Below are 23,673 nucleotides of genomic sequence, written 5' to 3' on the forward strand. Positions count from 1 at the left end.
ATGATAAAATGGAAGTGTGATATTTCAGCTTGCTGAATTACTCTTTTATTAGTCCAACTGTTTGAGGGTGGTTTTGTGAAATGAACTGGGAGAGCTTAGGGTGGATATTTTGCATAACAGAATGATTAATGCTCTAGAGGAGAGTTGAAGTGATTTATAATATATGTGGCTTCTGAATTAGCAGCCACAAGGGATATTTTCAAAGACTAGTAGAAAAGCACAATATACAACCAACGAGTTATTTAAAGAGCAGCTGAATTATATATCGTCGAGAATAGTAAAGATAGGGGAAACGTATAATTTTTTTTCACGGATTATGTGTTAACTCCAAAACAAGTAAACTACATTGTAAAATGGAAAAATATGCTATTTATTTCAATAGTACAGCAGGTTTTCATTTTGTTTATGTGTGTGGTTAGGAAAAATGTTCACATCAGTGAAACTGATGACCAAGGTTTTGATACCCTTCTCTTGGTGGGTAGCACTTGGCTCTGAGTAATTTTATTAAAGTCTGTTGAACATTAGTAAGTGACATCAAAACCCAACCCTTGCAGGCCTCTGTGAGGAAAGCTGATAACCAGTGGGACATGTCCCCATCCTGCTCTTCTCTTGTCATATCTGCAGTGAGGCCCGTGATGTTTCAGTCCAGCTGAGAGTCTATTTCTAATACAAAAATCAGAAATAAGCTGGACATTAGAGATATAAAAGCTACATACTTTTTGGACTAAGAGCTACAAACCAGGGCATAGACTTTCTATATAGCCTATGATACAGAGATCCTTTACTATATCTGTTCAAGAGCTCTTTTTCAGTTGAAGATTGATGTTCAGAGAGGTCAGCTGAGTGTAGTTTTTGGCATAATAAGGTCCCCAAAAGAGTTAGAAAAGAGTTGACCTTGAAAAAATCAATATGCTGTATTCTGATACTGTCACAGATTAATGTTTTAGATTGCTTAAAGAATAACCATCAAACGCATTGGCAAAAGTGATTTTAATATGATGGTTAAAAGTGCAACTTAGCAAGGTTCAATGGCAAGGCTCACTCTACTACTGCATGGAAGAAACATACATAGGAAAAATGAATGAGAATCGATTTAGAATGATTTACACAGAGACTGAAGATGCAAAGGGTGAGGAAGATCCTCCCGTTGAGTCATGAGATTCAGAGTAGACCCCCTTGCTTTCTAAACTCCTTCTCAGAGAGGGAGTGTAAGTGCAACTGGATCCAGACTTAGTCCCAGACTTGGACAATGGTTTATGTCTTCTGGAATTAGTTGAATTAGTTACATGGATTTCATTCGTATTAATTCAGCATGCTATCAGTCACTCGCCAAGGACCTGTCACGGGTAGGGGACCTCTCCGCCTTGGGCAAGGAAGGATCTCTTAGTCTCAGGTAAGGAATCTCAGACCCCGAGAGGCGTCGCGGCTCAAGGGGAGAGTCGCCTGGCGTGCAGTCCTGCTGCAGCTCAGGGAGAGCTCAAATTGGGCTCATCCAACCATCCGTTGTTGGTAAAAGGTCCCTCTGCCTTGAGGAGCAACCTTGAGCAACATCCCAGCTCAAAGGAAGATCGGCACCATGCAGCCTCGCTGACTAGCAGGGAGAGCTCAAAGAAGGCTCCGTTAGGCTTAGTCATATTTATGGGCTAAAGTGGTTGTCCTATAGTCAAATTGCATGCAATGGGAAAGGTGTGCACAACGCTCCTTGTACCTACAGCTTTCTTTGTTCCTTGATACATGAGTCTTGGGAAAACCACCCACTATTCATCTGTTAATCGCACGATTGTTGATCCGAGCTTGTATCTACTGATCATCACTGGGTCACTCTGCTCCTTTGTGGGTTTCCAAGATGAGATCTTGGCCCCAGTATGGCTCTGCCTTTACCTCCTTCGGAGCCTGTACCAAACCACTGCAAGTTTGGTTAAGGGGGCATCGAGTGCATCCATCACAGAAATTTAAGTTGTGCCCTTGAGGGGCAGATGGATAGTCTGCTGCAATGCTTTTGAATGCTGGTTGTGTCTCACTTCTTTCTTGTCCCTTCACAGGAGCTCCAGAAAGTGAGACATGTCCTTTGTGTCTGTTTTCCTGCTCAGTTTGTCAAACAGGCACATTTCAAGGTTGAAATGGGCTGATCAGTGGGCAGAACAACATTTTGGGAGTTTAAAGTTACAAATTCTGTTCTTTGCTTGACCTTGTATTTCTTCTGTGTATTTGCATGAGTTACTTGATCTGCCTTTTGTCAAAAACAGGTAAAATTTCCTATGTCAGCGGGATGTTGCAAGGTCCATTAGTGGTTTTTAGGAGCTCTACTGCTATTTCTGTTAGTCACGCTAGATGGAAAAGAACTAAAACTGAGTGGACATTTATCTCGGCTGCTCAATAGTTGGTGAAAAGGCACCTATTCCTCCTCATTTTCTCACAAGTTGCGCCCTGCCTGTTCATCTTTGCTTTTCCCAGGTGAAGTGGTGCTCCTGGTCCCAATGCCAGCAGATGGCCCAGCAGGCTCGTGGCAGCTTTTGCCTGATGGAAGAGCAGCCTCACCTACAACCTCTTTTACCCAGCAGGACATCAACGAAGGCATTGTGTGGTACAGGCACTCTGGATCTGAAGTAGAGAGTGACTCCTTCCAGTTCCAGGTACTCCTCGTCATATTCACGGCGGGGGGGGGGGTCACACAGCAGTTCCACTGACATTTTCCTCTGAGATCACTTGGTTTGCGTTCCCTGTATCTTGTGACCCAGAATTTTAACAGGCACACATAAATGCATCCACACACCGATATGTATGTAAACATATATTTGTATTTACATACAAACTGATGCGTATGTAGGTGCGTGTTGCTTGAATATGCATGTGCTTATGTGTCAGGGTGGATGCAACCATGATGCATCATTGCGTTTGCGGGAGACATTTACTCATGCCCAAGAGAGCTTTTGCTGGATGTGGATCCCCAGGTTGTAATCTGTGGCAGTGGAGCCAGCCAGCTACCCACAGTGTTGAGCTGTGTGCAGTGGCATTAACCTTCTGGATGTCAAATTACAGGCCATATTGCAGATCTGGAGAAAATTGTCTTTCAGGTAGCATCTAACATTTAATCTATTAAACTAAACTAATAGCTGGCCTGATTTTCTGTAGAACAATTCCATCTCGGGGAGGAAAGGGTTTTGTAGAAAAGCAGTGACGTTGTCCTAATGCCTGCTATCTTGTTGAAGCAGGGAAGCTCTCTGGGATCAAGAGTTCCCAGAGTAAATGGGCCAACAAATCTGCACTTACAACTTTCACAGGATGAAACTAGCAGGCTTGTAACATCCCATCAGCATGACACAGTGCGTCCAGAGACACTGGAGGGAAGGGATGCCATCCAGAGGGACCTTGACAGGTTTGAGACGTGGGCCAGTGCAAACCTCATGAAATTCAGCATGGCCAACCAAGTGCGAGGTCCTGCCCGGGGGATGGGGACAATCCCAAGCACAGATACAGGCTGGGAGGAGAATGGATTGAGAACAGCCCTGACAAGAAAGACCTGGGGGTGTTGGTTGACAAGAAGCTCAACATGACCCAGCCCCGTGCGCTCGCAGCCCAGAACCCACCCGTGTCCTGGGCTGCAGCCAGAGCAGGGGGGGCAGCAGGGCCAGGGAGGGGATTGTCCCCCTCTGCTCCGCTCTGGGGAGACCCCCCTGCAGTGCTGGGGCCAGCTCGGGGGCCCCCAACAGCAGAAGGACATGGAGCTGCTCGAGCGGGGCCAGAGGAGGCCACGAAGATGCTGGGGGGGCTGGAGCAGCTCCCCTGGGAGGCCGGGCTGAGAGAGTTGGGGGGGTTCAGCCTGGAGAAGAGAAGGCTCCGGGGAGCCCTTCGAGCGGCCTCCCAGGGCTTAAAGGGGGGGAAGGAGAGGTGGGGAGGGACTCTGGATCAGGGGGTGGCGGAGTAGGATTAGGGGTGACGGGTTTAAACTGTCAGAGGGCAGATTTAGGTGAGATCTGGGTCCTGTGGCCCACACTGTCCCAAGGCACCCCTGCGATCCAGACCACTGTGAAAAGACTTCCCTCTGCAAGGTGTGTTACTGCAGCTCATATCCTGGCCGTCTTGATGCCCTGTTTGCAGTTCAGACAGGAGGTTTGACCCTTTGATACTGCATGGCAAATACATTGTCCTCTCATAAAACCTGTAATATTTACTCCAAGTGCAAGATGTTCCAAGTGCCTTTTTAAAAAATTGTTTGTTTTACAAGCCCCAAAACCAAGCAACCCTCTTATTTTCTGCAGTCCCTAAGCTAATAATTTAATTTTTGCTATAGAGTGCCTCTTCTTGCAAACAGACAAAAAGGTACAAATACTCCCCAGCAGATGTAATACTAAAATAAATCCCACCTCCCCACAGGTTTGACAGTCATAAAATTCCTCAGACAGGTCCTTGCTGTTTGCTTGGAAGGTTTAACAGCCTCCCATAATGCTAAACCTACATGAACACTTGCATGCAGTATTTGTTACATCTGGTTTACAAGTTAGAAGCTATTACTGTAGCACCAGAGAGGCAATTAAGGTAATTTCTAAAGTAATTAACGTAAGTGATAATGAGGAATTTGTGAGCATCAGTGTTGAACAAGCTAATCTTTAGCTTAATTGCTACATTCCTCTTATAGAGTATGCATTTTGCATGAGTTAAATGTTTGGGTTTAGTATCTTGGAGCAGTAGCAATAATTGTATGGAGAGCTCTCCTGAGGAGGGAGCCACGATTGCCTGGGTCCCATCAGGAGACCACAACCCACCTGTCTGAGCCTTGAACCGTGGGGTGGGGCATCTCAGAACGGGCCGACACGTTCTTACCAGTATTTTGGCAATTACCGTTCAGATGACAGGAGCGCAGAAGAGGTCCTGCAAGCGGCTCAGATAGTTTTATTTGTTTCAGCAGAGCCTGCATTTTTATGCATTTTCTTGAAATTAAATCTGTGCTGAAGTCTGTTCTTGCTCACAAAGTGCTCTGTTGAATTCAAGTGCGTGCTTCCATCCCTACTGAAAGGTAAAGCCGTAACTGAGTCTAAGAAAGAGACTGTATTTCTTTGAGTGCTTGCCTTACCTCAGGGTTGCTGTGAACATCTGCAGGCTTATCTCTAGGGCATGGTTTTGGTCCTTTGAATTTTCACAAGTTTAATATTTGCTCTGTATGTCATTACTGCAGGTTTGCTGTTATGAGTTAGATACCATTGACTTAACTTCGGTGTTATAGTGGCCTAGGGAAAATTTTTACACATCTCTGTGAAAGAGGAGCACAGCCTGTCTTGGAAGATGCTGGAATCACAGGGAGTCGCTGCCAAGGCAGGGCCATTATTAAAAGACCAGTTATTTTAATGTTGTCTGCACAACTGATGGTCATTTGGAGGGTGGGAGAAAGGTTTAAGACCCCATTATTTTTCCTGTCCCTGTGATGAAAAGTTCCACTGAGCTGTACAGACAGTTTGGAGTAAAATTCAGCAAAACTATGACAGTGACTGGGGGAAGCAGGAATGAATAGCAAGTAGGGAAGTGACAAACAGGTGTGTGTCAAAAATGTTAATAAGGTGAACCATTTCTAGATTGTACAGGCAGTAATCAAGAAACTGGTTACTATTTAAAAGCCTTAGTTCCCATCAACTACCATTCATGTGTGCGTTGGGTTGGTGTCTGCTGGAAAGGTGTGTCTTTGCCTTCCCAGATCAGGAGGAGAGGGAAAGGGTGTGTAACTGGTCTAGAAACGCAGTGGTGTCCTCTGTCAGGTACCCCTCCATGTGACTTTTCCTTCCCAGGTGTCCAGCTCTGCCAGTCCACAAACCAGCTTGGAAAGCCACGTCTTCAACGTTGCTGTTCTCCCACAGACACCCAGAGCACCTCAGCTTTCCCTCGGCTCCTCTTTGCACATGGCTGTAAGTGTGAACCGGCACCGCTGGCTGGTGGTTCCTGTACTTGCTATTGTCTGTGCCCTGGTGTGCTTGATTCAAAGACTCGGTTAAATCTGTGGAACAGGGTGCATGCACCAGATAGATAACCAGAGTGAAAATGGGAAAAAAAAAAAAAAGATAAGCAGCGTAGAAGGTGGGGGTGGAGAGGAAAAAAAGACAGAAAAAGTTGAAAAACTCTGTATTAGAAGTGATCACTGTGTAGACTGGAAGGGAAAGGGGGAGAAAAAAAAAGAAAAAAATACATTTAACATCTTTTTATTGGAATTTGTAGCATTTTGAAAGCACCTTTTCCTGAGAAGCCACTAGGAATGGCAAGAGTAAAAAACTGTGAGTTAGAGAGGGTATAATTAATAGATCTTGCCAGTAATTCCACTGTAAACTTTATTTATCAGAACTGCAGCCCACCCACATTAGAAAGTTTTCATCCATTTTTCTGACATCAGGAACACAGGCTATCATGTATGTGGCAAACATTCCAACAACCCCTTTATATCTGCATCCATGGAACTGAGTTACCTTTTCTTGCAGCATCAGCTCTGGAAATAGCCATTTTGACAGGAGTGTCTAACACAGTTATTTCCCTGACTGTGTTAATTAAAAAGATGACCTCAAAGTTTACCTGATCAGTTTTGTGAGCTCTCTGGCTTTGGTACATGCCTTCTCCACGCATCCCCATCACATATGTGGATGAAGTCCAGCTTTCCCCTCTCCTTCTCCTGCTGTCTCCTGTCCTTTAATTCTGTGGAGAGGGCTCCCGAGCGCATGAGCTAGAGGGGAGCTTCAGGGCTCTGCACCCGGGTCACCCGTTGGAACACGTGGAGAGCCAGGACCCAAGAGGCAGGGAGTTTGGTTTAGACATCACCTTGGCCTCGTGGCTTTGTTGTGGTCCGCGGGGCTGTCAGAGGGAGACCAGGACCATAATGTGCTGAGCAGCAGTCCTGAGCGGAGTGAGACAGGGCAGGCTGTGATGAGAAAGCAGAGGTGAGGACTTGCAAGCAACACGAGCGGAGCGGAGGCCAGACCTTCAGGCAGCAGGGAGAGGGAGAGCTGGGTCTACAGACTTGAACGTAGCATGCCGTCATCTTTGGCATTATTCATCCCTGATGATTTATTTAGAACGTGTGAGGTGCCGACAGTAGGCTCAGCGTTACCAAACAGAAATCCTGTGCCCTTGGGTGCTCCCTGACAAGACGAAAGGACACGGAGAGGCCCGTGGTGTGCAGGAGAGCAGATGTGGCAGACATCCCAGGAGCAGTGGGTCTCCAGGAGGAGCCTCCTAAGGGGAGGCGAAGGACTTCTAAGCCAGCACAGCCTGGTGTGGGACCAGGAAAAGCCAAAGGAAGCGGTGGGAGAGGGATTAGTGAAAAGTCCATGACACAACGGCCTTGTCAGGATTTAAAATAGTGGTGACCTTCCACGGGCAATAATAAAACATGCTCAGGCTGCTACTCGGAGCAATAGCCAGCAATGTATCTTTCTGCTGTTGACTTTTTGTTGTTGTCATTATTGACAAAATTGATGGGAGAGATGTCTGGCTGAGCCATGCAGTGCTGGATTTTATAGCTAATTACACACCACAAAATTCAATAGTGCCATAAAATACATTTTACTGAGGGGCGCCTTGCCACCTGCAAGTCCGACCTTTGGGAGAGACAAATAGGCCTTGGAGGCAACTATAAAGCAACCATAACCATAAATCTTTTCATCATAAAATTGCACTTCCTTGCATCAACATGATTGAGTTCTGTTCATCTGTCTTCAAACTCCTTCAGAATTAGACTGGCTGCTCGGCTGAAGAGCAGGCACAAAATGTTAAGCCTTCCCTTATACCTCTCGACTTGTCTTTGAGCGTCCTACTGAGAAAGGTCGGAGAAAGTTTGGTGGCTCTTTGGTGGTTAAACCGGGCATATATGTATACTGCTTTTTCTTCCATCAAGTTACCTGTTTCCCCCATCTTGGGAAAATATGGAGCCTGAGCTTCGCTCTAGCTGAACGCAAACTGAGATTGGGTTTGTGAAGAAGAGAGGGTTTTGTAAGCAAAGGAAGAGGTGCTCTTTGATTCCGGGTAGATATGTGACAGTTTCACATCTAAGAAGAACCAACAGTGTTTTACTTACTGCTTCACAATGGCCATTCATAGGCTGTGGTTTCTCCTCTGTTGTGTTTGGGTGAAAATCACTGGAGAGAGAAGAACTGGGGTTTTGGTGGCATTTGTGAGCTGTTGTCAGGAAACCTCGCCTTGCCAGTGTCTGGGCCAGCATCCAGCCTGTGACCCAAGGCCAGCAGAATGGGACACTGATTTGACAGAGTGGCCTGACAGATGTGTAACCAGCACAATTCAGCGGGCTGCCCTTGATGTGGCTGGTGGGAACCTGTAATTTGTTCCTGAACCTGATCGTTTCATGCTCCAAAGCAGATTAGTTAATTGCCCGTATCCATAATTTAGCTTGTTCTCTCCATATTTTGTTCGTGATTATGAAATGAGCTGGATGCTTTCCGTACCCAGCTGAGCTACTTAATTCAGTGACTTCTCGTAGCTGTTAATTCCACAGGTTTCAGGCTCATGAACACATGCAAGTTAACTTCCTTTGTGCACTTACGTCTGTTCATGCAGCACCGTAATTCCTGTAGCACACTGCCCGCCTTTGCCTAACAATAATCTTGTAATGGAAGGATCAGACCATTTTTAGACAGATTTAAAAGAAAAGAGGAAGCTTTGGTTCCTCTATGGTCCAATGGAAACGGCTGAGTTGTTTCCAGGATTTCTTTTAAAAGCAAATCCAGCCATATCGCACTATAACAGAAAGCTATATAGGCAATTGATTATGTCTTCATTCAGGGAGTTTTTGATCAAATTAGATTTTCCTTTATCTCTTATTAGTTGCTGGAAGTTAAAAAAAAAACTCCTCCACCTGCCAGCGTGGAGGTTGTGCATCGGCAGGGAACAGAGTGCACTAAAAACACTGCCACTATCCTGGACAGCCTGAAAGTGGGGATAAGCTCATAGTTTTATGAAGAGGGAGGTGCTTGTCTCTTTTTCATAGGTTTATAAGCTCCTTCTGATTCTCCAGAAAGGACTTAACAGAGGTGGACCTGTAAAGAGCTCTCTTCTGTTGAGCATGATAGTACCCAGCTTCTGTGTTACACATTTGGTTTGGTGTATAGATGAGCTGAAAGTGAGTTTAGGTGGCCTGTAAGACTCTAAGAGATTTTACTCATTATCAAGTTTTACTGTCCTCTGTAGTCTCCTCCCAAATAGTCCTTATTCTGTAAAAGTTTGGGTGACTTGTTAAAAGTTCGGCCCATCCATCCTTTGTCAGTTTTAGGGCTAAGAACTAGGCCCTTAAGTTCAAAGGCTTTTATATTTAACTATAGCAAAGCAAACGGTGCCTTTTTGGTGACTCTTCTGATGTCTGTGGCCTTGATGCTCATGATCTGATGTGTTTATTGAGGTGCTGGAGGACCGTGTGACAGTGATTGAGCCCCATCACCTCTCCTTTGTAGACCCGGAGATTCCCAGTGAGAAAATCCTGTTCAACGTGACTGTCCCTCTGCTTCCTGGCCAAGGCAAGTGTACCTATTCAGAACATGGCAGCTTGCTGCTGAATTAATTGCCAAGCTTTCTGAGCACTTCTAATTTTCCCCTCAGAGTATCATTCTGTGGAGCCTCCTTTGTTAGCTTTCAGACACCTTGTTTCTTAACCTGATTTCTTTGGCTTGTTTAGGAGTAAGCTGCAGAGCTCAGACAGTTTTCTTACTGTTGTCTGGAATATATTGAATGTTGTACCCTGTGGCTTTCTGCTTTCTACCTCTCTAGTGAGAGGTATTTGAAGAAATGATTAAGTGAGGAATCTGTTTAATTTCTCATGTACCAAGAACCCATCCTCGATGCAGTTACAGCCATCTGACTCATTCAGGAACCACCGAAGATGTAAAAAGCAGTACCCAGGGAGACAAAAATAAGCTGTGGCCTTTGGTATCTTGTTTCAGAAATAAAATGGATTCCTCCTGTTAATACTGAGCCCTCTGCCTCCGTAGGTATTGTGGAGCATAGAGACAGGCCTCTCTCCCCAGTCCGGTATTTCACCCAGGCAGATGTAAACCATGGCAAGATTGCTTATCGTCCACCGACTGCCGCTCCTCACTTGAGAGAGATCACTGCGTTCTCCTTTGCGGGTAAGGAACTGAGTGTGCTTTGTGGTGCCTTCTCAGACGGACGGACGTAGCTGGACGGCTGCTCTTCCTCCAGTCCTGGAGCACCGTCGTAGTTCTGTCCGTACCCTCGACGGCACGAGGCTTGAACGATGCCAAGGAAGTAGGAATCTGCCTTGGAGGACTGTACCGAGAGTTCGCTTGTTTCTTGTGACTTCAGCAGGGTGTATCCCTGGGGTTTCAGTGGATTACGGGGATGTGGCAGTGTTCGCTGCAGCACTGACCATTGCCAGCACTAGTACTGGATGCTGTGCTGGGCAAGCTGCTCACCTGCCCTGTGGATAGGAAATGTTGCCCCTCCCATGCTTGAGATCTTCGGTGCACTGGGGATTTAGTCCTTGAGATTGAGACTGGACTTGATGAGTACGAACCGAATCCATTTAGCCAGGGTTATTAGAAGGTTTCTACCATCAGAGGAGTAACAGTCTGGAGCAGGAGGTGGAGGGGCAAAAACAGGACAAACTTCAAGCGTGTGTGACCAGTTGGTGCACAAGATTGTGTGATGAAGTGACGGTACATGGTAGATGCAGTTCTATGCATCCCCATGCCCTCCACTGACATCAAGAGGAGTTTCACAGTTCGGAGGGAGGGGGTAGCATGTTACCTCGTTACCTGAAGCACAGGCAAGGAAAGAGTGCTTCCCTAGGTGAGGGAAGACTCCGGACTTTTGCTTTCTCCAGATATCATTCAAATCCACGTCAGTATGTGCTTTCCTGCCCTGACCACAATTACTCTGTGCTTCTGTTTGTCCCGTCAGGTCTCCCAGATTCAGTGAACTTCCGATTCACAGGTATGTGAACCATTTGCTCTTTCCTGGCCAAAGCAGTTTTTAGCCTTGTGCCCTTCATGTTGCCATTTATTCCTTGGCCTTTCCTCTGCTGCGAGTACACCGATGGGCACTCAGTAGGAGTTTCTGGAAACGCACGTGCCTGGGGAATATTAATTCATCTGTGTCCCAACAGTGTTTTACAGAAGCCAGGCTGCAGCTCAGTAGAAACATCTTTTTCCAATAGTTGCCTGGAATCTGTCCTAAAAGCCTGATTCATTCCGGTTTTCCCCCAGTGTGTACAAGGACATCCGAGTTTTACTCTGCCTTTTTTTAATATAGTGTGGAAACATTTCCACAATTAAATTGCTATTGATAAGCTGCTTGCTTGTTTAACTTATCTTTCCCTTTGCCTGTGATTTCTAGCACAGGTGTGCAGAGTGATCCACCAGCAAGAAGTCCATGTTCTGACTCATGAGCACACGTGATACATGTATGGAAGATAGTGTGTACACACGCACACACACAGACTTTTACAAGTTACATTTGTCGTGCTAGGAGTTGAGTTAGGGGCAAAGATAAATACTGTTGGCAGGTGTGAATTGTGTGTGTATGTCCGTGGACAAAAGGGTAGGCTAACGAGGTGGGAGAGGAGTCAGCGATGCGGGCTGGTGTTTTTGTACAGCAAGGTGAATTTCCCAGGTGAGTCCCTGAAAATGCATCCCTACACTCAGGTGTGGTTTTTGTCCGTGTCTAGTGTCTGATGGAGAGCACGCAACCCCAGAGATGGCGTTTGTCATTCATCTGCTCTCTGCCGAGCAGCAGCCCCCGGCCTTCCAGATCACAGCACCGTTCCTGGAGGTCAGCCAGGGGGGCAAAGCCACCGTGGGTGAGTAGGGTGGAAGGGCTGGGCTGCCGAGCTCGGCCTGAGGCACCGTGTTTATTGCCGGGAGGCCACGTGGGTGGAGCAGGGCGGTGTTTGGGTCTCACTCACCTCTGCCCGCTTCGCGAAGGAGCCGTGGTTGTGCAGGTGTAGCAGCAACCACTGAGAAGTCTGTGTGTGTGGTGGTGCCCCAGAAAAACACCTGGGGCTAGGACAGTACTCCTCCAGCGTATGACAGGTCTGTTCGTCGGCTGAGGCTGGGGAGAACAGGGTCAGACACCTGCTGCTCCTCTACTTTTTCCCTCTTCGGCTGCTCTGCAGTTGCTGAACTATTGGTTAGAGGTGTGATCCGGTACGCTGGGTTGTTTAGGGGTAAGCCACTACCCGCTTGTGTCAGGAGGTGCTCTGGGGTTTTTGTAGACAACCGGCTGCTGCATGAACACGTGCACATCTCTCTCATAAGCTGAGGGTTTGCATATCTGTCGCTTGTGAGCCATACTGGCAGTAAGTTCACTGGTACAACCTCTGGTGTGAGCATCATCAAGGGACTAATTATTTCCAAGAAACGAGCAAGCTCTGGGGCTGGGGCAGCTCCAGAGTTATTTTGCTTTTCACCTACTGACTGAATTACAGTTTTCTGACTGCATTCACAAGAGCACATCGCCAAATCTGAGGGATATTCCCAGTGTAGTGTCTGAGGATGCTGAAGCCATGCTCTCTTTCCCCGGCACAGGGATCCAGTTAGCCGTGAGCGACACGGACACAGCTCCCCAGGGTCTTTTCTTTGAGCTGGTGAAACCTCCCCATCATGGCATTGTGCTCAAGTACAGCGCAGGCGTGCAGGAGCGCATGAGAGCAGGTGAGGTGAACAGAAGTCTTCCTCAGCCCGGGAGAGGGCTCAGCGTGTGTCTGGCCACCTAGGTGGTTCAGCTGACCAGGGGGAGACCGATGACTCTGGCAGATACAGCTGCATCCACGAGTGTGTGAGTTTTACTGCCTGGAAGTGTGTGACGGCAGGAGGGAGTGCATGAAAGACATTTTCCCATTTGTTGTTTAATTCCTGGCAGAGTCAGCATGTTTCCTGTACCAAGTATGCGTGGGCTAGTCGACAGTCACTCTATTGTGATAACTGTAACGAGCTACGAATCAAAAGGGATGTTTTGTTTAACGTGGTAAGTTATATCTGAAGTAGTTTAGTGAAGCAGTGAAGAGTTTAGTGAAGCGACTTAGTAAAGTCCACGTAAACCTGTTGTGATCCAGCAGTCAAAAGCTGCTGTGGCATTTTACTGTTGATTTTGGTGGCAGCGGTTTCCAGTGTGTGATCAGATGGATAAATAGTGTCTGTAGGAGAGTAGTGCACGGAGAAGATAGGGAGAGGGAAGCCTTATCTTGCTGTGACAGGCGTGAGCTTACAAAGCAGCTGGGAAGAAAGGAGGATCTGTGCACTCCCTGAGAATTGTGAAAAGTCTCTGTCTGTGAAACTGTAAGGCTACAGCTTTTCCTCTGCCCTGCATATATACTGGGTCCTTAATAACTGTCTTCCTAACGCACATCCCTGTAAGGATGGTATTAAATGCCAGTTCAGTACATGCTTAAGTGTTTTGCTAAGTTGGGGCCTTAGGTCATTTCAGTTGGATCGGTGCTCTGAACAGAGCCTGTCTGACTTGTGCATTTTCTTTTTGGGAAGGTGACAGCTTCACCTACGAGGACGTCACTCGAAATGCTCTGCAGTACGTGCATGATGGTTCAGCAGCGGCAGAGGACAGCATGGAAATCTCTGTCACCGACGGTGTCACCACAGTGAGCACAGTGCTGAGGGTGGAAGTGTCTCTGCTGGATAACAACGGCCCGCAGCTGGCCCCGGGCTGCTTGTTGGCAATCACCGTGGCTAGTAAAAGCTCCGTGGCTCTCTCTCGATCTCACCTTGCTTATACTGTAAGCTTTCACCTCTTTCTAAACCCAGCGAATGCTTCCAGCCTCCTTTTCCCTATCCCCGCCCCCAACCCCTTCACCACACGCACCTCTCTGCCATCAGTGTGGATTCTTGGTGGAGAGCTTGAGTTTTGACTGTGTCCTGACTACTGCTGCCAAAAAGGGGATAATGGACTCTTTCATCCAACTGGGTTTTAAGGCTATCCCTGTTTGACTGTAACAGAGGTGAACTGCCACGCTAAACATGAGAACTTGAGTTAAGCCCGGATTTTTGTGTCAAACAGACTTACTAATAAAGCACACGGATTTGCTACGTGATAATCCCTTGAAAATTTCGACCCCATAACCCCCCTCTTCCTAAATTGCCTGGTTCTTCTTCTGGACGTATTTGAAGGGGGGAGGTTTAAGCAACTCACGAAGCTGCACTCCTTGGTAGTTTGGAGTTTGTCCCAGGGGTTGCGTGTTGTACAAGTGTCATCCTGCTGGTGAAATGCAGAAGAAAGGCGGTTTGCTCCTTGCAGGTGATTTAGCAGCAAATGCCCTAGGAGTGAGTTTCAGATATGCAGCTCTGCTCCCCTTAGGGAGGAGGGAGGAGAGCTTGCCGTGCACGTGCGAGGCTGGAGAGACCTGAGGTAGAGGCTGTCAGAGAGATGGGAACTGCAGAGGGTCAGGTAGGGTAAGAAGGCAGATGAAAGATTTTTTTCCAAGGGATCAGTCTGAATACAAGCCTACGATCTGTCCTGTTCTCCTCCTAAGGACGAAGGCTGAGAAGGGAGCTGTTCACGTTTAATCTGAGTAACAGAACAATTTGGGAAAAGAGGATTTCACTCCTGACCCATATGCTGAGGATGTGATGGTTTCTGCTTTGGGTCTTACCTTTCAAGCAAACAAAAACTTTTAGAAGATGACATCCGAGCTGTGACATTCTAGAGATGGTTGCACTTAATGTAGTTAAAAAGAGCCAAAATCAGCTTTTAGTTTAATGTGAATTTGGCTTTTGCAGCATTGTTCCACATTAACCTTTGTTTTACTAAGAACTGAACTTAGCTCCGTGGCTCTGTCTGAAGCGCTGCTGGGCAACAGATACTCCCTGTGCCAGCTGTCAGCTAAATTTTGACTCGCTTTCTCTGGAGTCAGGAAAAGCATATTACAGAAATGGTCCAGTCCAATAGGAGTGTACAGTAATTCGAAAACAAAAGTATCAGATTTATGTCTGGGAGATTGTGTTGATGTGATACAAGGACACAAAGAAAACCTCTCTGAACCGACAGAAAACAAAAATACTTTTTGTGGTAGATTTTGAAAATGTCAAGCCAATTGACTCCCTTCTCATCAATAGAGCCTCATTTAATATTCATCAGCTGTGGGTCTGAGCCAGCTAGTTTCATATATTTCCCTGTAAAACAGTTTATTCCTCCTTCCATTTTTTTGTGGAAGGAAAGAAAAGCTAATCTTGACTTGTCTTGATTTGGTTTGTTTCTTCATGTTTAGGACAACAATTCTCCTGACTCAGAGATAAGAATCCAGTTAATATCTCTGCCTGCATATGGCACCCTCTTACGAACATCGGGCTCTCATGATGAAGAGGTTTCCAAGGTTTATAATTTCACCATGGAAGACATCAACAGCCAGAGGATCAGGTATCAAAGAGCTATTCTCCTTCAAGCCATGATAAATAGATATTACAAGCAACCTAATATTTCCTGCATTGTCTGCAGGCTAGTTTCTAAATGGACTAGATGATCATCATAGATCCCTTCCAACAGAACTATTCTTTTCTAAAATATCTTGAGTGTTGATACCATACAGCAGTATGTGCTTGTGTTTAGTATAGACTCCTGCAGTAGTAGCAGCTAGATTAATTTCCAGATCATACCCTTTATAGGTTTCCATAGTAGAATGAATTTTTTACTTGTCTTAACTGAACAGATTTAATAGAAGGCGGCTCTATTTTAAATACTAGTTGTAATTTTTTAAAGAGACATATTTTAACACATATTCGTCTAAGAAGCATATTGAAATATTTATTTTTACTAGCAACAAAGTAAAAATTAATCCTGTGGCAGGATGACACATTCCACTTGCAAATATTTTCTGAAAATTCTGTATGGGTTTTTTCTTTAAAAGCCTGGTGGGCTTCCCGCAGGGATCTCTGGGCTATGTTATGTATCAAAGATATTTTTCCCTTTCTTGGCTCTTGTATCCTATGAGGTGATGAACAAGAGCATTTCCAGTGTGCAGAATTAGGTGTCTGTGCCCATCTGAAACGCCAGTAGTTGGTGTAACTTCAAATTACAGGAACTTTTTCTGTGTCTGCAATATCGTGGTGATACTTTAGGTAGGCAACACCTAAAACAGTGATTTAAAAGAACTCAGGGAATGGGCACGAAGGAGAGTGGGGAACTGAAATACCACCTCTCTTTCAAGAGGTGTGCGTTCGCCTCTGAACGCAGGGACGAGAGGTATTGGCCCGCCTGTCAGTGAGACTCCCTGACCCAGATTGTGTTCTGACTTTCACAGCTACTCCACCACGTTTGAGACGGGCAATCAGCCAGTTCTGGACATCTTCCACTTCGCTGTTTTTGATGCTGATAACAACCGGCTTGACAGGCAGATGTTCACCATCACTATCACGCCTGCCCAGACTGTGCCATCACTCATTGCTTTTGCTGACCATATCACTGTAAGTGTCTACCCAGGGTGCTGGGAACAGCAACAAGAACGTCTTAGATGCGAAGAATTGAATAGTTTTCCTCGACTGAGGGGAAATCACTGGAAAAACAAGGTGTTGCACATGCAGTCCTGTAAGTGCAAAGGGTTAACAAATTACTTGGAGACCAGAGGAGGCTGACAGAACAGCTGCACCCCTGAATCTCATCTGCTTACACCTATTCTAGTCGGGAGCTGGGTTATCCCGAGGGTGTCCTGTTGGCATCAGTGGAACAAGTCCAACTTATCCCTGTTTAATATTTTGTCCCTTATTTCGGCAGCTTGTGTGTAAAAGATGAGCCGGAGACACCACCTGGTGCTTTGGACTGATACACAGCATTTCAGACTCCTTATCAAAGCCTTTTGAAGTTGTCTCCCTCCTTTCCAGCTTTACATTCCCCCTCCCTTGCCTTCAAAAGGCTCTCCTTCACAAGAAATGCAGATCTCACCTGCCAAGAGGTCGGCATGACTCTGCCAGTTCTCTTCTTGCCCTGATAAAACACTCACAGGCACCTTCTGGGGTCCAGGCTGGCATTCTTCTTCCCATCCCACCTCACCTCCCCACTGATTTTGTGTCTTAACAGATCTAGGGGAGGATGGGACGGGACTTGAGACCGGGCAATCCTCTTCCGCAGGGGCAGACTGGTTCAGTAACAGTTTGTGTGCTGCTGTGTGTTGTGTGTGTTTGCTGCTGTGTGTAGTTTTCCCATAAACTTTTGCTTTCTAGGTGGATGAGGGGGCCAGGGTCCCACTGCTGGCTCATCACCACTTAGTTGCTGATTATGATACTGCTGCCACGGAAGACCTGAGGGTCACAGTTATCACTCTACCTATGTATGGCTACATTGAAAACACTAAGACAGGTAAAGTGCTTGGCTATCTCTTCTTCCTCCCGCCTGATGAAAGGGAACATAGGGATTGCCATGCTGGAGCACATTCTAATCTGCCTCACTGGTGCAGGGCTTGTTGGCATCAGCTGATCATAGAGAGCTCGTAAGGTCAGCGTTACAGGATAAACTGTCTCCGGGGAGCATTTCCTCCTAATTCTTGTTTGTTGGAGACTGGTCTGTGTTGTGAAACTGGGACATTAAGAGCCTTTTCAAGCCCATGCGTTGTATTTTCATCATGCTTTATTTGGGACATCCTTGTTACACAGAACAAACTTCGCTAAATTCCTCTAAATGTCCCAGCAAACTTTAAGGCTGTGAGATCTCTGGCAGAGCATGACTGGTAACGTTCTCTTACCTCATTGTGTTATCAAGCAAACGTAGGATTTATACCACATTGTCCAAAGATGTTAATCTGGGAGACTTGTCTGCTTCATCCTGCGTGTGGTCCTAACAGGAGTGACAGATCTCATTTTACGTAAATCATAACTTGTCTCTGTAAAATACCCCCATGGGTTGGCCAGTGTAGCGGCTTGTTTCAACAGCGATTGCCTTTCTGCTGGAGAGCACAGGTTGCTAGCCATTACACATCATCCCTCGGAGTTGTGCCCCGTGAACGAACTCCAGTTTGTGCCATTTTGGGAAGGGCAAGCCTCTCTCCTCGAGCAGGCAACGGCGGGGTGATTTTCTTGAGCGCGCGGCCTAGTTTTGCAAGGTGAAGCTTGATATGGAGATTGTGTTGAGGCCAGATGGCACATTAGCTGTTGTTTCATCTCTGAAGAAAGCCTCAGTAATTCTGGGACGTGGGATTGCTTGTATTAGGCATAAGACTGCAGCTTCTCTGATGCCTACTCTAATGCAGCAGATGTTGCTTTCTGCAGAGGTCAAGAGACGTGTGAAAGCCATGTTGTAGGAATGAACATCCTTCTGCACCCTTCACAATGTGCCATTCTTCTCTTATTCCTGCTGCTTTTATTTTTAGTTTATCAGTGAATTGGACATCCTTTCACTAGTGGTATTCTGGTTTCTAGGTGAGAGTTTTGGCCCGCAGAGTGAGTCTGCTGTGACTGCAGACGCATCCTTTTCCCTTCAAGATGTTCTAGAGAACAGCATTTACTACTTCCAGAGCGTCCATGAAAGCATCGAGCCAACAAGTGATATTTTCAGTTTTTATGTGAGCGATGGCTTCAGCCAGTCTGAGGTGCAGAGCATTAACATCACAATTCAGGTATGCCTGTGCTCGCTAGCTTCCAGAGCCCGCTCCTTTCACACAGACACAGGACTTCTGAAGCGCAGGCCTCGTTCACTCCTTTGTAATACATGGGAAGGGGATTAAAGAGAGTTTCCTTCCCCTAGTAGAGGCACATCGTTCCCTTGTGACGCCAGAAGAACGGTTGTGCTTTGCAGCTTCTTCCCCAGGGCTTATTTCTCAGATGTCTCCTCCCTCTTAGAAGTAGCCGTGATGCTGGATAGATTTGGAGAGACCTGTGTAGCCCATTAATGGATACCAGCAGCAGTACTGTCATTTGGTAGCTTGTATTTCATTCAGGGGGGGAGCGTGGTGTTTTCCCCTTGGCCATTTCCCCTTTCCTGACTGTGTGCCTTTGGGACCCGTGCAGCGGCAGAACGATGAGCCCCCAAAGATGGTGCTGGAGGCTGTCAGAGTGCGTGAGCGCTCAGGTGCCGTCGTTACCAACGCCTCCCTCAACCTGCAGGACTTGGACACCCAGAACGGGGAGCTTGTCATCGTGGTTACCAAAAGTCCTGAGCATGGTAAGTCCTGACGAGCTGGGTTAGGGAGGTGAGAGAGAGAGAAAGTGCGTCTTTGTGCGTCAGTGCCTGTGTGTCTTTATATCTGTGTGTGCAAGAGAGGAGCCTGGTGGATTTGCCTGCAACCACATTCACTCTGTGTTTCGACCAGCAGCCGCAGAGAGATTGTGCTTCAGAACAGACCTATTCTTTGAGAGTTATCCCTCGCTGTTTGTGGGAGAGGAGGAGGGGGGACTGCATGCTTTTGCCTGGGAAGTTCCTTTTGTGTTGCCCCATTTCCTACTGTGGGGTTCAGTTCCAAAGAACTGAGCGACTAGCATCTATCTGCAGTGATAAAGCAAGGCAGGCTGTCAGGTGAAGGCTGGTGTCACGTCAAACTAGTGAGGGCTGCGCACCCTTTTTCACATCTCATGTATTTAGCCATATCCTTGCCAGTTTTGGCAATAAGCTGGTAACTTCCTTCAGTTTTTGCCTCTGTGCATCCCACTGACAGCTGGCACAGAAATAGCCTGGAGCAGGCCGCCTTCTCCCCATAATTTCCATTTATCTGTTGTTTGTCAGGTCACCTCCGCAGGAGGCAGACGGCTGCGGAGCCCCCGGAGCACGGACACGTGCTGTCCGTGGGCTCGTCCTTCACCTACCAGGACATTTTGGATGAGCTGATCGTTTATACTCAGAGCGGCGCAGCAGCACAGACGGATGAGTTTGGCTTCTCCATCACGGATGGTCTCTACACGCAGATGGGGAGGCTGGAGTTCTCCACAGAGCTGCCAAAGAAGCAGCCACCCACCTTAGCTGTCAACAGGGGCCTGCAGCTCCCAGCTGGTACGGGGAGAGGGGAGGAGAGTGGTATTGCTTGGTATGGCTCTATGGCCCAGCCTAAACCAGTCACTTAGCTAGATTGGCTGAAGCAGCTGTTTGTGGGCTTTCTTTCTCTGGTCCAGGCTCTGCAGCACACCTCACGGATCAGCACTTGAAAGCAGCAGCTGTTTATTCAGATGACGCAACGATCAGATTTGTCATGAAGAGGCATCCCACCGTGGGCCGTCTGCAGTTGGCCAAAATTGGTAATCCATTCCAGATCTCTGTCGAAGGACCTGTCAGAAGTTTCACCCAGGCTGACATAAATAAAGGTGAGAGTGCTTGATTCTAGATAATCACGGCAAGTAGTACGTGGCTGTTTTCGGTAGTCCTGCAAGGAGTGGGGAGTTGGATTCAGTGATCCTTATGGGTCCCTTCCAACTTGAGATATTCTCTGGTTCTGTGATCTTTATGAGAGGAGGTGGACAACCTGAAGCAGGGAAGGGAGAGAGAGAGAAGTAAGATAAGGTTATTATGTTAGAGCAGAAATACATATGGTTAAGCAAGTGCTAAAAACTCTCTCTCAGCAGGAGAAAAAGAATAAAGAGAAAAAGTAATGAAGCCCGAATCCAGGAGCATTGTCAAGCCCTAGGTCCCTCACCTTATAGTGCCAGCCTGGTTCCAAACTAAGAATTAAGTGACACAGCCTGTAATAAACCACCTGTTTTCTCCTGTCCCTCTCTCCAGGGCAAGTGGTGTACAGTCACAAAACAGGGGATCCTGGCGGAAATTTCACCTTCACCTTTGACGTGATCGATGCAGATGGCAACAAACTGATGGACCAGGTTTTCCATATTAGTGTATTAGGTAAAAGATAGTGCTGAAGTTACGTTTTCTTTGCTGCAGAGCCAAGGCCTTCATAGATTCCCATCCCAGATGTACTGCAAGTTAAGCTGTAGTTCTTGAGATGCAGTTTTTATTCGCTGTTATTTCAAACACCTTTGAAGTTTGGGGCATGGGGATGGTTCACAGGTGTAAGGATTAGTTCTTTGGCTTCTGGCAAACTTACAGAAGAATGTAGAATAATTCCCCTTACTATCTTCATGCTGTCTAGATTGTCTTTAAGTTATTGTAATGTTACCATCCCCTCGATTAATGCTGAGGCCCAGAGTACCTGTTTTGGAATTACTAGTCTGGGAGGTGTTTGTGTGTATGTTGTCTTTCACTTGAGCACAAGTTCCCCGCTTGAATAACACCAAGGAAAGGAGGGTGACTGTCTCCTAACTCAGCTTTGTATTTAACCCTTTCAGAGGACAGATTTCCCCCTTCCATCATCACTAACAAAGGGCTGGTCTTGGATGAGAACTCAGCGAAGACGATCACAACCCTCCAGCTCTCGGCCACGGACCAGGACAGTGAGCCGACCCGCCTCCAGTACAAGCTCACCAAGCAGCCACAGCTGGGGCACCTGGAGCACACGGCCTCCCCAGGTCAGCAGGGTGGTACTTCACTCGCTTGGGCACTCCTAACAGCAAAGCACTGGAGGGATTCTGAGCCCTAAAGATTCACTGCAGGAAAAATATGCTTGCAGGGAGCAGCAAAGAATTATGTTTCCTGTTAGAAATCAAGTGGTCACTAGCCCAAAGAGTTGAAGAATAGGGTGAGTGGAGGCCCGGCAGCCTGATAATCACAGATGAGAACTTATTCAGCCGCCGGGTGAGTTTATGCCCCGTGGTAACCTTGCCTGATGGAGTTTGCAGATCAGTCCGGCTTGCTGCTGTGTGAATCTCCTCCTTCGGGACCTACCGCTGCATCTGCATGACAGGCAAACCTTCAGCCTTGTTTGTGACCACGTGTAGCACAGCACCCGAAAGAATCCATCCCCTAACGTCCATGGTAATAGAGGCCACCTTGGTGAAGAGAGGGCTTGCTTTCAGTCCCCTTCTTGGCCAGCGTGTCCCTCGATCCCTAAACACCAGCCTCTTTTCCTGGCTGTGCTTTGGAGAGAGGAAGGGAACTGCCCACTGGGTTAGTTTAAAAGGAAGCTACGTTGCGGTGTGACGGATGCGCTGGATAATGAATTCTGGTAGTTTGGAGGGGAGGGGATTGGTCAGTCCTGTGCAACTCAGAAAATAATTACCTGGAAATGTGAATTTTAGAGTTGCCTCCCATGCCCACTGACAGCATGAGTGTCCTGCCCCTCTCTGACTGAATTAGTCTAAATCTGTGCTGTCATATAATATGCTCTTCTGATTTAGATTATACTTATCTAAGATTATAATTCTTCTTAGGGTTAGATTTCTCATGAACTTGAAGTCAAGGTGCAGGCAGTCTGTGTACAGCTCAGTTCTAGTGTGTAGTTTGCTTCATCTCACAGTGTAAGATGTCCTCTGGCAAACACATTGAAAGGGTCAGAATAACGAACAAAAGGTATAATAAGCAACCCCCCCTGCTGCGAGAAAATTAAAAACTTGCAATATTTTTGTCTAAGCTGCAAACTAAACAGTGAATCTTGTACTTTAGAGACCTGAAAAGGCTGGGTTAAAGGTTCTATTCCTCCTGTTATTTAAAATGTGATGATTCTGATTTCTGTGCTTTTTCCTGTCTTTGATGGACTAGATAAGGTGTGAAGTCACACAGTGTGAAAGAGTTGTTCTCATGATTTAAGTGACCTAAACCTAAGGAGAGAGTTCTGGAGTATTCAAAAGAGAACACAAGCCTATAAAGCTAATGAGCTCTGAGGGAAACCTTGGCTAATCAGCCAATTTTGTCTCATTTATTTATATCCTCTGTAGTGTGGCCAATATTTGTCAGTAGCCATTTAGTGTGATAAACTGGTGAAAAACTGTTTGTCAGGGTTTTTGTTGTTGTTGTTGTTAAGAGCAGTAAAACTGTCGAACACAGCAGTGAGACTTAAAGGCTCTAATGCTTTTTGAAATGCTTGTCAGGTACCTTTCTGTGTCTGTGACACACCTCATGACCTGTAAAGATGTCACTATAAATCAGTGTTAAAAATGAGGCTTAGTCTGTTCTAAATGCAGGGGTACAAGGAAGGGAAGAGAGAGCAGAGACTTTGAAGGCATTTTTGAAAACTGCTGTGAAGCCAGGAAACCTTTTGCTCATACTCAGCAATGCCATGGTTAGATCAGTCCTGCACCGCAGTGAAAATCGAAGTGCTACATCTACCATTTTTCTCACAGCTCCTCTCTCGCCCTCTGCCCTGAGAGGCCCATGCCCAACAGGGTGTCGTGACAGTGTGAGGTGCCATCGTAAAATTGTAAGTCTAGGAAGAAATCTGTACTTCTTTTTGCAGAAGGGGTGCCACTATATGAATTTAAAAGTTGTTGAGCGAAGTTTTTAGGAGTCTCCGTGTGAGCTAAATCCCTGGCTCAGCTGAAGTTCATGGTACAGCATGATTTGGAGCAGAGCAAGCCAAGACTTGAGTGCTTATGGCTAGATATGTCCAGCTCCCTGTAGTGTCCCTGCCCCGGTCTTTCTATTGCACCTTTTCCCCTATTGTTCTTCTAGGGACAAGAATCAGTTCCTTCAGCCAAGCAGACTTGGCCTCTCGCAGCATCCAGTACGTCCACACCAGTGACGCTGAAAAGCATACAGATGCGTTCACCTTTTCTGTGTCTGATGGAAGGAATGAGGTGAGTCCCAGCCTCTCTTTTTGCCAGAGTCAGAGCCGGCTCTTGATTCTGTAGGATGTGATGGGAGTCGGTTTTCCTCTTGCGTGCTTGGGAGAGGCAGTTACATGTGGCAAAGGAAAGGAAACAAGCC

The 23,673-nt window shown here is 46.7% G+C and overlaps 1 protein-coding gene across 1 annotated transcript in view; it reads left to right on the top strand.

The window, feature by feature from the left end:
- FRAS1 (Fraser extracellular matrix complex subunit 1) overlaps positions 1 to 23,673 on the top strand; it is a 172,862-nt gene that overhangs the window by 122,981 nt on the left and 26,208 nt on the right. Inside the window, exons 30-47 of the mRNA XM_042796609.1 lie at positions 2,455 to 2,633; positions 5,778 to 5,894; positions 9,383 to 9,497; positions 9,969 to 10,106; positions 10,900 to 10,932; positions 11,666 to 11,797; positions 12,525 to 12,650; positions 13,479 to 13,726; positions 15,215 to 15,363; positions 16,244 to 16,406; positions 17,160 to 17,295; positions 18,351 to 18,547; positions 18,939 to 19,092; positions 19,651 to 19,914; positions 20,034 to 20,222; positions 20,638 to 20,757; positions 21,201 to 21,380; positions 23,419 to 23,543. Coding sequence (XP_042652543.1) covers positions 2,455 to 2,633; positions 5,778 to 5,894; positions 9,383 to 9,497; positions 9,969 to 10,106; positions 10,900 to 10,932; positions 11,666 to 11,797; positions 12,525 to 12,650; positions 13,479 to 13,726; positions 15,215 to 15,363; positions 16,244 to 16,406; positions 17,160 to 17,295; positions 18,351 to 18,547; positions 18,939 to 19,092; positions 19,651 to 19,914; positions 20,034 to 20,222; positions 20,638 to 20,757; positions 21,201 to 21,380; positions 23,419 to 23,543 — 2,765 coding nt within the window. The remainder of the gene's footprint in view (positions 1 to 2,454; positions 2,634 to 5,777; positions 5,895 to 9,382; positions 9,498 to 9,968; positions 10,107 to 10,899; positions 10,933 to 11,665; positions 11,798 to 12,524; positions 12,651 to 13,478; positions 13,727 to 15,214; positions 15,364 to 16,243; positions 16,407 to 17,159; positions 17,296 to 18,350; positions 18,548 to 18,938; positions 19,093 to 19,650; positions 19,915 to 20,033; positions 20,223 to 20,637; positions 20,758 to 21,200; positions 21,381 to 23,418; positions 23,544 to 23,673) is intronic.

Source organism: Tyto alba, unplaced genomic scaffold (assembly GCF_018691265.1).
Source record: "Tyto alba isolate M040663 unplaced genomic scaffold, T.alba_DEE_v4.0 Super-Scaffold_23, whole genome shotgun sequence".
NCBI classification, from domain to species: Eukaryota; Metazoa; Chordata; class Aves; order Strigiformes; family Tytonidae; genus Tyto; species Tyto alba.